The following is a 13,441-nucleotide window of genomic DNA, read 5'->3' on the forward strand; positions in this document are numbered from 1 at the left end:
GTTGTTCTTGAAATAAGTATCAAACTCTTGCATTATTCATTCACAAACGCAGAGAGACAACATGCTGCATGCAGGCATGCATAACAGTAAAGACATTCGAACTTCTAATCAAAACTGAATTCTCAACAAAGTGCTATCTCCTGAATATTTTTGTTCCAAAGCAAACCAATGCAACCTTAAACTAACATGTTTTTCTTATATTCATAACTAGAAGTTTCAATCTAAAGGGATATAGATAGGGAAAAAGCATAGAAGATGATACTGCATTATGAAACTGTGGAGGAAAATTTGACAGCAGGAAACAAGAGGCATATCAACTATAGAGTGTAACCATCACCACGTTCCTATTACTCTCACCACTCACCACCATTGAATTGTGCTCTCTTTACAGTAACCGTATGCAAATGCAAATATATAACATGCATCTTCAAACTGTGTATGCTTGCTGAATTGTGTCTACATCGATCCCCTTCAATTTCAAAACTGATTCTACATGACCCTTCAGTGTATGCAATTCTCGCAGCCTGCAAAAACAGTTAGAAAGCAACAAATAAGAATTCACTTAAATGAACCTGCAGTGACAAAGATTTTTGACATTATCGTCCAATCATGTGTTGTCACATGTGGTAACACTTATATATGAGTTTTTGTCACAATGGCAATGCAGGGAGTGAGGTTTCTCTACCTAGCAATTTCGGCTCTCCTTTTAGCTTCTTCAGCCATTTGATTGAGTTCATTGAAATGTGTGCGCTCGGTGAACATCTTGGTGTCAGGTGGCTGTAATCCATGCAATGTTCTTTGTGCATGTGCCCATTGAAGTTCCCTTTGTTCCTTTCCGAAGTCCTTTTGTCTTGTAAATGCAATCTGCAAGATAATGAAAATACATGAGCATGGAGCCAAAATTCCTACCATACACTAACAAATCTCAACTTACCCTTTGCTCAATGACAAGCTCCCAAGCCCTCCCACTCAAAGCATATCGAATTAGAAACTTGATGGGGTCAAGTGGGATATAGAATATTATGTTATATAGCCATATTACACCAGCCCAACCCCAACCTATGCCTTCAATGGCAGCAAAACTCCAGTTCGCATATACTGCAATCAATGTAGCAATCTGCCAAAACCAGATCAATCCCTTCAATCTTCGATGTAATTGGAAAAATTGTAACCAAACAAAATAAGTGCTTAAATGGCTTACAAGCTGAGCAATCACGAAAGCTGTGACAAGCAAAATACCAGGACGTTCAACATAGGACCAACCCCGAGACCGAGTCACAAATATAAGGGCCTGACTAATGATGCTCACTTGAAGATAGATTGCAGAGGCTAGTTTTCGGATATCATCATGAGCAGTTTTTTCGAGGGTAGAGACTCCGAATACTCGCTTCACAAGTGGTATGTAAGATAAATCAATGAAGCATCCAAAATCATTATTAGGAAACATTAAATTGTAATACTCAGCAAATCATAGGATTCATTCCTGGTATAACAGATAAAGTTACATGTGACCAAATATAAATAAATGACAGAACAAATTAATGACTGTCAAAAGATGTACCGGGAAGAAATCAGTTTTGTATGCTGCCCAAAAGAATATGACTGTCATCATTGCCAAGTAACTTCCAAGCACAATGCCAGTGGTAAATATCTCTGCTAGCTTCCAGCTATCAGGCAGAGGTGATGGTTTTACTCGATCTTTTGAAATTGTCATGATAGTACCTTTAACATCATAGACATCATAACATTAGCAGCGAATAAACTACAGACAGTAATGCAATCTGAGGGAGAAGAGGGAGAAGAAACAACTAACCATCATTTAGAATGGCGATAATAAGAACCATAAAAGGTGGAAAATCAAACTTCCATATGAGAGCTAGTAACATGAAACCAAGCTGCAAGAATGTCAAAGACGCAAAACATAGTAAGAATATTGGACCAATCCCAACACCTAAGGTAGAAAATATATTCCAGGGCTGCGAGTTCACTTACTACTATACGAATTGTAATAGAGACAGCATAAATCTGCATGAAAGAATAACAAATAGGTCAAATAATGGTATTATAAGAAACAGTATTTGGCCAAGAGCACAAGGCCTGAACAAAACAAATTTCCTCAAAAATCAATAGAAAATACGATGAAATACTATTATGGCACAAGTAACAAGAGATTAAATAATGAAAAGTTCAATTGCTCACCGTATAATTTTTCATTCTCTGGAAGATAGCGCGACTTGTCAACACTGCACTAATAATAACACTAAGGCCAGGTTCTGTTAAAACAATATCAGATGCACTCCGAGCTGCATCAGTTGCATCAGCAACGGCTATACCAATGTCGGCCTTCTTGAGTGCAGGTGCGTCATTCACTCCATCACCAGTCATTCCACAAATATGTTTCCTGGCTTGCAAACGTTTCACAATCTCATACTTGTGCTCTGCCAAAATATAAATCAATATGAGAAAACAATCAATTGCAATTAACTAATTAATTAAAAACAACCAATATGATGATCACCAACAGTATTAAAAGCAATCAATTGCAAAGATCGAGATAGAAACATACCAGGAAAAACACCAGCGAACCCATCTGCTTTTTCAATCAGTTCATCAATGGGTAAAGCAGATATGGATTCATCCTTGTCCTGCCCAAGTAATGCAGATGAAGGATACATATTGGTACCCATTCCCAACCTACGGCCAGTTTCCTTTCCTATGGCTAGCTGATCCCCTGAAGAAAAAAGGAAGAAATAAATGAGATCACGAGGACTATATGCTGTTGATAAAATTAGAAAAATAACTAATTAACTAGCTATGAAGATTAAAGAAAAGTTATTGAAATGCCACAAATACAAGAAGCTTAGGGTTTTCACTATGTAATGTACCTGTAATCATTTTGACATTCACTCCAAGGTTAAGTGCCCTGCGTATTGTTTCTGCACTGTCATGCCTGGGTGGGTCAAACAGAGGCAAAAGGCCAATAAACTGCCATGGGCCACCAGGACTTTCTTTCTTTCCATCTGGAACGTCCTGTATAAAACGGAGAAACCCAAGTAAATATCTATAGCATGAAGCACAGATATATAAATTAGTGTAGTATCATGTAATAGTGTATGCAATGAATCAATTACCTGGAATGCTACTGCAAGGGTGCGTAAACCACGCTCTGCAAATTTATCTATAACTGCATGAACTCTACGTTCTATGTCTGATTTATTGTGTGCAAGATTAAGGATCTAGCAGTCACGGCATAATTGTACAAATCAGAATGAGAATAAGCAAGACTTCAACAGAAATTCACGAGAAAAAATGCTACTAGGTTACCTGTTCTGGTGCACCTTTGCTTACTCTATGCATTTTACCATCACGATCAATATATGTCAATGCTGTTCTCTTATCAGTGGGATTGAAAGGAAGAAAATGGACTTCTCGGATACCAATACGAGCCTTGATAACAGCATAATGGAAAAGAAAATCAATATACAAACATGAATACAGAATAAAAGTTACGATGCAGCACAGATTATAGCTACACAGGCTTGAAGATTATAAAGATGTCATCAAAGAAATCATGGTGAAGAACATATCAATGACTAACCTCTTTTGGATCCGCTAACATCCCAACTATGGCAGTGTCTATTGCATCTTGATTCTCAAGTCTTGAAGCTTGAGCAGCCATCAAAACAACAGTATCCACATCCACGCCTTTTGCAAAAACCTCATTGGTTTAACAAAAATAATTAGAAAATGTGCATATGATTCAATAGTCACAGTCTCAACAGTGCAAGTAAAACCATTCAGCATCCAACCTCGATAAGATTTTCGTCAACGGTAAGCTTGTTTAATGTCAAGGTCCCTGTCTTATCACTGCAAAGCACATCCATGCCTGCCATTTCCTCAATAGCTGTCATCCTCTTTGTGATAGCCCCCTAAAATAATCATAACCAATTAACCACTATTTCTAGCTAATGTCCACCAAACATACTCAATTGAACCTAACCAACCTGCTGCGATAGCCTATGAGAACCAATGGCCATAGTCACTGAGAGAACCGTGGGCATGGCAATTGGAATTCCACCAATGAGAAGCACAAGAAGGTTATCAATTCCAGGGCGATATTGTCGATCTTGGATGGGATACATAACAATAATTTCAATAATCATCCCCACGGCAATTGAACATATGCAGAAGTTCCCAATTGCAGTCAAGACCTAAATAACCAGCAGCAGAAAAAAGAACAGATGAAATCTCTTTAAGGACAAAAACAGCATTCAGGAGCAGCAGAAAATAGAACAAATGAAATCTGCTGAGCACAAAAAACAACTTCTAGGATGCTGAAAATATGGTGTCTGACTTCATGTTACCTTTTGAAAATGTCCAACTTGATTAGTGGTATCTACAAGGTGAGCAGCTTTCCCAAAGAAAGTATGAACACCAGTGGCAATTACCACAGCTTCTATCTCTCCTTGTTTACAGGTAGAACCAGAGTACACTCCATCACCAGGGCCCTTTGTAACCGGAAGGGACTCACCAGTGAGAGCAGACTGAAAAAGTGCACAGCAAAGGGGAAAGCATGGTGTAACTTAACATTTGGAATAAACTAATATGATTTTTAAGGAAAATGAAAAAGGCAAGAATAGTAAACATACCTGATCAATTTTCAAAGGATCTCCATCAAGTAGACGAGAATCAGCTGGTATAATATCACCAAGTTTAATGCTAACTATGTCACCAGGAACCAGGACTGAGGCATCTTGTTCACTCCATCTACCATCTCGAAGAACCTTTCCAACAAAAGACAAAAAGGAATGAAACGATGAGAGAAATACAGAGAAAAGGCAAATCCTTTGCAAAGAAGAGATTTTACAGCTTAAATATCAAAAGCATCAAGTATTAAACTGAAAGAAGCTAGACTTGACACCTTAGCTTTCGGAGCAAGCCTAGCCATGAGGGCAGCCGCAGCATTACCAGCATTATTCTCCTCGATGAAACTAATAGTTGAATTGATGACAAGCAAGGTGATGATACCTACAAAATCTTGCCAATCAGGGGGCTTCCCCTGCAAAAGAAAAACATATAAGGAACAATCAACTAATCAGCAACACGTCACCATCATGGCAATTAAGCACTCCCAAAAGCTGAGTTTGCTCAACTCACCCCTCCATTGGCAAGTGCAATTGCCATTATAGCAGCAGCCTCCATAACCCAAGACAGAGGATTCCACATGAACCCCAAAAACTTCAAGAATTTTCTCTCCTGAAAAACACCCAGAAAGATAACTCGCCTCAAAATTCAAACATTTTAGTGGGACTTATTCTACGCGTGACAAACGAAAACTCCATGAACGGGAAAAGAAGATAAAATAGAAGAATGAAACTCTGAACCTTTTTCTCTTCAAGCTTGTTGTGGCCAAAAATTACCAACCTTTCCTCAGCAGCCACGCTGCTGAGACCTTCTTTGCTACATCTCAGGTTCTCGAAAACCTCCTCAACGGGAATGTTCTCCTGCATTCGACAAAGAAAGAAACACAAACACCACAAAGAAAAGAAAAACAGCACAACCCATCAATGAAACCAAAAAAGGCACAGCGAGGAAGAGACTCAAAGAGGCTTAAAGTGCTTCAGATCTGTTACCAAATCCACAGTTTCCTTCAACACAGCCTCCAATACTTGGGACTTGTCTCCCATGGTAAACCACTTCTTCTTCCCCTCCCAACTTTGTCAAACTGCAAACATAATAAAAACAGCTCAGAAATCAGCAGAAGGCGTGCACAGCACCAACGGTGAGAGCTGACAGCACAAGTACTAAAGCATATTATAGTACACAAAGAAAGATAAAGAAAGAAAGAACAGGAAAGAAGAAAATTGTTTGCAGTGATGTTGGACAACCTTAATGGCTGTGACACCAAATTTTGGGATCCAAGACTGAAGTGATGTTCAAAGTGCAGGTAAAAACACAAAACCTCAACAACTACTACTCTGTAGAAAGAACCGAAGCAAGATGGCACAAGAAGAAACAGTTTTTGCAAATGCAACTGGAAATGTAAGCTTGTAGGAGAAGAACAGAGAGCAAGTCAGTAACTGTAACCACTCACAACTCATTCACCCTTTCATCTTCACTTTCTCTCTTCTTTTTTCCTTTTCTTTTATAGATTTTTTTTTTTCGGTTCTTGCTATTATTACTTACTATTTATTATTTATTTGCGAAAAGAATCATCAGAAAAGACTCCTGATGCAGAATGAATGTCATCACCCTCTCCATGTTAATTAAACTGGGTTACTGTTTAATCACGGTTACTGTTGTTAACCACGTTTCGTCTTCTTGCATTATATTTTTAAAGATTAATTGCACGTTTTATTTCTTCATCTATTTTTCAGTTTTAAGATTTTTTTTTCTTAATTCTTTTAAGCTTACTTTTATTTTATTTTATTTTTTAACAGATTTCATTTCAGAAATAATCATGTTAAAAAAAGTATCGTACTGAATAAAGAAAATGTTTAAAGTATGATTAGATAATATTTACAAACGTTTTTAGCATACATTTAGTTATTATTATAAAGGACCAGTTTCTTTTTCTGAACTTAACTCCAATAAAGAATCATTAATATTTAAATGTTAATGTGTATAGATTAAGTTTATCGTTAATTTAACATATAATATAAAAAGATTGCTGTGACACTTCATTTTGATATAGTACATTAATACTTTCTTTTATTACAAGATTAACTCTTGCAAATATAATTAATTTTATTAAAAACATATTTAATTGTATCACCTTTTTAAATAGTTAATTTTGTAACTAGTTTTTTTTAGACAATTAATAATGAACTCCAATATAATAATAAATCTCACATCTTCCTAGATCAATCCTAATATTTCTTTTGGAACACGTTTAGAAACATTTTTACAAGTGTAATCTTTTGCATTTAATCTTTACTTGTCTTTGTTTGACAACTTTGATTTGCTTTCACCTTCCAACTTGATTTATACATGATATGTAATTAGTGACTTATCTCTTGAATCAAATAACACCACTTTGTTAGATATCACATCCCATAGGAACAATATTGAAAAATAACCAATTAACCTTTGAGATGATGTCCCAACCTTGTAAAGAAGATGATTCAAATCGACTTTGAATATTAATTCTTTGGTCACCACAAGACATACCACACATCCAAGCAAACTTCACTTGACTATAAATGTAGCAAAACCACCAACTCAACTTCAACTCTCTCTTATAGGAAACATGACTCATTTACCATACTTGTGACACTAAGGTATACGACCCCAAGCGAAACCAAAACCTTAAATCCAAGCATCACCTTTGTACCATGTATCTATCTTTAAATTAGATCATTTATGTTAACCAATTCAACACTAGTTGTCGTAGACACCCTTTCAACTACACAAAACCTTTATTTTCCTTTCCTCTTTCATTGTGTTCTGACATTGCTAACTTGTCTTTCCCTACAAGAACAAAATTAAAGAGGAGCCCTTCCTGATAAGCCCTTCCTCCTGGTACTTGAAAAACCCCCACCACATGTCCTAGGTCAAATCTTTCCCTTGTGAACCACCTTACTTAGAACATCCCTTCTATTGCTGACTTGGATTACTACTATTGTTGAGAAAATCCAACTATCTCCTACTGGTGTTGCTTTGATATAAAAACCCTTTTATACTTCCTTCTCATCAACAAATTTTTCCCTCCTTATTGAGAAACACCAACATGCTTGACTAACCCTCAAAGCTCTATTTCATCTTAACTTCTCACTAAAGATGTTCCTTTCTTATACACTTCATGGTCTCTACCCTTATTAGCTTTAACCTTAAACCTTCCACAACTTTCTATTTTAGACCTCAACATTGTCGAGATGTAGAACCAAGTTGATTTCTCAAATTTCACTACATAGCGCGTACCGATATATTCCCTTATTCTAAACTTTGGACTCAACTCCTCTTGTAAAACTTGTAAAAAAAAAATCGTTATTGAAGCTCCCTCAGTCCAAAGTGTTGCTTATGAACTCTAACATCATTTCTCAACCTACTAAACCAAAACTTAGCTTTCCTTATTTAGCGAAATACAACCTACCACTAGTTCATATCTTTGATGCAATAAATTGTCTCAAAGTCCTTACCCAACCCTTGCAAAGGTAAGCAGGTCAAGTTTGACCTTGAATCTACATTTCTATACCACCATAGACACCAAACACAAACCACAAAAACACAAACCACAAAAACGCAAACATAGCAAGAAAAAGTATAGAAGACAAAACTCAAACGATAATTCTAACTCCCCTTTTCCCAAACCGTTAGAATTAAGACATTTTATGGTTCCATGATATAGTCATGAGTGTGCACCCTCATCACTCTATCAAGACATTTTATGTTCTTAATACTTTCAGTTCCATAAACAAATTCCACTAAACTTAAACTCTTAAACAAGTAAGACATGACAAACCCACAACCCTCGGGTCATGCTAAGGACGAATTGCTCTAATACCATTATTGTAACATCCCATTTTTGTAGTCAAAACGAATAAAATAAGAAATTCATATTAATAGTCAAAGGCCACTTAATAGAATAAAAAGTATATTAATATAGTCCTTTAAGAGTTCAGACTATAAGATATACCATTTCTACAACAACACTAAACTTGCAAAAAGAAAAACAAACTCCTTATACCTTATGTATCTACAACTCATACATCTGTTGTAATCTCACAACTCTAACTAAGACTTCTCATCATTTAGAGGTGCCTCTAAACTTGCATCTTTAACTGCTCCCACTATAATAGTGATTATTGCAAAAGAAGAAAACAACACAAGACCACAAAGTGCAAGAGTAAAATAGTATACAAAAGAGTTATCATAAGACCATTTAAAACATACCAATGAAAAGCAATACATGGACAAACTACAATAATTCACACAAACAGCTGACACTAAACTTAATTATCCGAATAAATGCATTTGGAATACTTGCACTTAAGGTGGCCTCTACTACTCTATAGAGTCATTGGCAATGGGTTTTACCCTACCACACACATGGTTAATCCATCATCAACTAAGATCTCATCATACATTCACCACATGATTTATTCTACTCTATTTAAGTGTGAATTATCATTGCAGTTTCAGGATGTCTCCTTACTTGAATCCATAGTCTAATGCATATACTAAAATAACATCATCATATAATTTACTCATGAGATCCATGGAATTATGTCAAATACATACAATGCTTGTAAACATTTACAAACCCATGCATCATCGCCGTATTTTGTTGCATCATAGCAGCTACCATTGCCTCAATCGCTCTGGCGATGTCCGACACATCGCCCTGGGAAGATTGCAGAGTCCTACGAGATGGTGCCATAGTTCACTAGCACACAAGAAATCACTTGGTTACGCTCGATAAGACAAGAATTAACTAAGAATACTCGGAAAGACACGGAGAAGGCTAAGCGGACACCCAAGTCCACAAACCTAAGGAATCACCGCTCTGATACCATAAATGTAACATCCCAAATAAATAGATAAAAACCCATTTAATAAAACGCCACATACATAATATCCAGAGGGTACGAAGATTTGGAATATGAAGTACTTCGTACCCCAACACATCCATAAACATAAAAGAGGCCTCACATGGCCCAAAACATAAAATGCTAACGAACTAATAACAATAAGTCTAGTAGAGACAAGGAAAACATAGTAAATAAATTCTCCAGCGATGGGTCCTAAAGTGGGCCCAATACTCGTCCAGTCCATCAGGCTGCAGCATCCCTATCATCATTACCACTGCCAGGGGTTCTCACATCTGCTCATATCAACAAGGTTGATGATCATCGCAATAGAGAAGACCACACACAACATACAAGCAAGCAAAATGGTAAGATAGTGTAAAGGAAATCTCATATCATAACGGTTCACAGGTAATCTCAAAGCCAAGCATATATAATAAGAATCACACCAGAGCTATCAACATATATAAGACCCCAAGACCTGACTATCCGGATACGTGACTGAGGCACCACCACGTGGCAGTGGAATTATGTCCTAGCAATGAGGCGTCACCGCGAGGCCTTCGCGGAATTATACCCTTACAAGAGGCACCACCACGTGGCCTTTGTGGAATTACGCCATGGCCCTAAGGCACCACCACGACCCCCCGTGAAATTACGTCCTTTTGTCGAGACACCACCAGGAACTCCCCTTAAGAGGGTCCATGGAATTACATCCAACAGATTAGGCGCCACCAAGATCTCTCACTACAAGAGTCATGGAATTATGCCCTACCCATACTTTATACAGGTTCCACCCACCAATCAAGAATTTCCCATAGCATCAATATCATGTAAATTCAAGAAATCATACAACTCATGCTTTCCAATTTATACCCAATAAAATATCATGTCATTCCCATCTCAAACTCATATATTAATCATACCATCATCACACAAACTTTCTAGTAAAGCATTTAAATCAGACAAACAAGCCACACATCTGTGAACCATACAACAATAACATCAAACCTGCCCGCTGCCTCGCTCAAGCTAACAGGACTCGCTCAGGCGAGAGGAACCCTCTCGCTCAGGCGAATCCCATCTCGCCTAGGCGAGGGCACAATAGAAGAACAAGGGCTCCGCGACGTCTCGCTCAGGCGAGACCCTTCTCGCCTCAGCGAGATTGCACCTCGCTCAAAAATGAAGCCAAGTCGCCTGAGCGACCATTCGTGCAGAAGTTTTGGGCGAGCCCCCTGTTAGTCTCGCCTAGGCGAGGCATGCTCGCTTGGGCGAGAAAACCAGTGCCCGCCACTGTTCGTTCACACCACAGATTCACGTACACCAAACCCAAAAGCCAAATGACACTCTTATCACATCACAATAGCATATAATCCACAAAACCATACAATAGCAGGAGAACAAGCAGAAAAATGACCTAGACAAATGGACCCTAGCTTCCCTTACCTGGAAGGGTTCAGCAGAAGGCTCCTGGACCAAACTTGATTAGCATAGTAGCTCCGATGCTAGCTCAGGAACGACTCAACAAACTGGGAAAAGGAATGGCAGTAGAGGCATGAGCTACTCAGAGTAACAGTAACAGGGGTTTCAAGCACGGAGGAAGAAATACTTACGTGAGGAGAAAAATACTGGTTTGAGCTCTCTGGGTCACAGTAACACCAAACCCTAACGGAACGGGAGACGGCTGCGACTCTAAGGGTTGTCTGAAAATGAGCAGGCAAAGTGAGTTAGGGCAGACCTGGGGTTCAGTTATATCACTTGGGCCAACTCTAGGCCCACTTCCAACAAGGCAGCCCTTTACTTTAGGGCAGAAAAGAAAACCAAAAATTTAATGGGCCTTACAGACTAGCAATTGCACTCTAACCTTGTCCAGACTAGCATCCAATAACTGTCTTTCTCTAACCGAGTTTAGGAAGTCACTAGATATGGTCAGGTTACTACATCTAATGAATCCTGATTCCAACTCCACCTGTAGTTTCATGTCTTTGAATTTCTCCAGCAATTCCACCTCTTTGATCATGAGGTGAGCGGTGTGCACCGTCTTCCTACTCAGAGCATCTGCTACTACGTTCGCCTTCCCTGGATGGTACAAAAGCTCAAAATCATAATCCTTCAAGAACTCCATCCATCTTCTCTGTCTTATGTTTAACTCCTTCTGATCAAATAGGTACTTCAGACTCTTGTGATCACTGAATACCCGGAATTGAGCACCGTAGAGGTAGTGCCTCCAGATCTTCAAGGCAAACACGATAGCCGCCAACTCTAGGTCATGAGTGGGATAGTTTCTCTCATGCACCTTGAGTTGCCTCGAAGCGTAGGCCACTGCCTTCTTCTCCTGCATCAACACACAACCCAACCCTAGGTGAGAGACATCACAATAAACCTCAAAGGGTTTTCCAACGTCGGGGATTACTAAGATTGGAGCACTCGTCAACCTCTGCTTAAGCTCTTGGAAGTTTTCCTCACACTTATCTGTCCAGGTGAAAGGTTGGTCCTTCCGGGTGAGTTGTATCAAAGGTGCCACTATCTTGGAGAATCCCTCTATGAACCTCCTATAGTAGCCAGCCAATTCCACAAAACTTCTGATCTCAGTTGCTGACTTGGGACTTTCCCACTTAACCACTGCATCAACCTTCACTGGATCCACTACAATGCCTTGTGCTGATATCACGTGACCTAAGAATTGGACTTCATCCATCCAAAACTCACACTTGGACAATTTAGCATACAGTTTTTTCTCCCTCAGAATACCAAGCACTATCCTCAGGTGCTCGACATGCTCCTCTTGAGTCCTGGAATGGATAAGGATGTCGTCTATGAAGACCACGACAAACTTATTTAGAAACGATCTGAATATCCGGTTCATGTAGTCCATGAACACCGCTGGAGCATTGGTCACCCCAAAAGGCATAACCACGTACTCATAGTGTCCGTACCGGGACTTGAAGGTCGTCTTCTGCACATCATCCGCCTTTACCAATATTTGGTGATAACCCGACCACAAGTCAATCTTCGAGAATACCGATGACCCATGCAACTGATCCATCAGGTCGTCTATTCTCGGGAGGGGATACTTGTTCTTGATCCTCATTTTATTTAACTGCCTGTAGTCCACACACAAGCGTGAACTCCCATCCTTTTTTTTTTACCAACAACACTGGTACTCCCCAAGGTGACGTACTAGGTCGTATGAACTGTTTTCCCAAAAGCTCCTCAATCTGACTCTTGAGTTCCACCAACTCCGTCGGCGCCATCTGATAAGGGGCCATCGACACCAGGCCGGTTCCCGGTACCAAGTCAATAGAGAATTCCACTTCTCTACTAGGAGGTAAACTTGGAACTTTCACCGGGAATACGTCCTCAAATTCATGCACGACTGGTATGACGGATGTCCTATCCTCTTTCTCCACCTCTAGATGTGTGAAGATTATGTAACACTGTGCACCCCCTTGTAGTTCTTTCTTAACTCCCTAAGATGTTAATAACTCAGGCTCCTCTATGTTGGGGAAAAGCAGCTTCTTCTCTCAAAAATTTATAAGAATGCGATTGGCAGAGAGTCAATCCATTCCCAAGATCACCTCTAACTCCTGCAGAGGTAAGCAGATCAGATTTACTTTATACTTGCGTCCCTCTACCTCCACTGGACACCTAGCACACACGGACGATGTCCTGACCAAACCCGATGTCGAAGTAGACACCACAAGTTCACACTGCAGCTCACACACTGACAGACTCAACTTTTTCACACATGCATCTGACACAAATGAGTGTGTCGCTCCAGAGTCATATAACACACAACAAGCTTTTCCAACTATCAAACAATGGCCCATAACGAGGTTACCTGAACCTGTTGCCTCCGCTCCGGTCATGGCGTACACTCTCCCGGTCGCCTGAGGCCTGTTGCCTCTATGCCT

At 39.3% G+C, this 13,441-nt stretch overlaps 1 protein-coding gene across 1 annotated transcript; it reads right to left on the reverse strand.

The window, feature by feature from the left end:
- Positions 1 to 236: 236 nt before the first annotated feature.
- LOC114163136 (ATPase 11, plasma membrane-type-like) lies at positions 237 to 6,168 on the reverse strand. Its single transcript, XM_028047255.2, has 22 exons — positions 5,889 to 6,168; positions 5,634 to 5,725; positions 5,385 to 5,504; positions 5,158 to 5,256; positions 4,922 to 5,059; positions 4,650 to 4,784; positions 4,365 to 4,544; positions 4,005 to 4,211; positions 3,810 to 3,929; positions 3,599 to 3,718; positions 3,325 to 3,447; positions 3,132 to 3,236; positions 2,886 to 3,030; positions 2,567 to 2,731; positions 2,200 to 2,438; positions 1,993 to 2,025; positions 1,814 to 1,895; positions 1,562 to 1,722; positions 1,202 to 1,387; positions 935 to 1,117; positions 686 to 864; positions 237 to 524 (listed from the first exon to the last, which is right to left on the reverse strand). The coding sequence occupies exons 2-22, from the start codon at positions 5,685 to 5,687 to the stop codon at positions 428 to 430; spliced, it is 2,871 nt and encodes a 956-aa protein (XP_027903056.1). The 5' UTR covers positions 5,688 to 5,725; positions 5,889 to 6,168; the 3' UTR covers positions 237 to 427.
- Positions 6,169 to 13,441: the final 7,273 nt, after the last annotated feature.

Source organism: Vigna unguiculata, chromosome 9, assembly GCF_037176805.1.
Source record: "Vigna unguiculata cultivar grain cowpea cultivar isolate G323 ecotype 2 chromosome 9, ASM3717680v1, whole genome shotgun sequence".
Taxonomy (NCBI): Eukaryota; Viridiplantae; Streptophyta; class Magnoliopsida; order Fabales; family Fabaceae; genus Vigna; species Vigna unguiculata.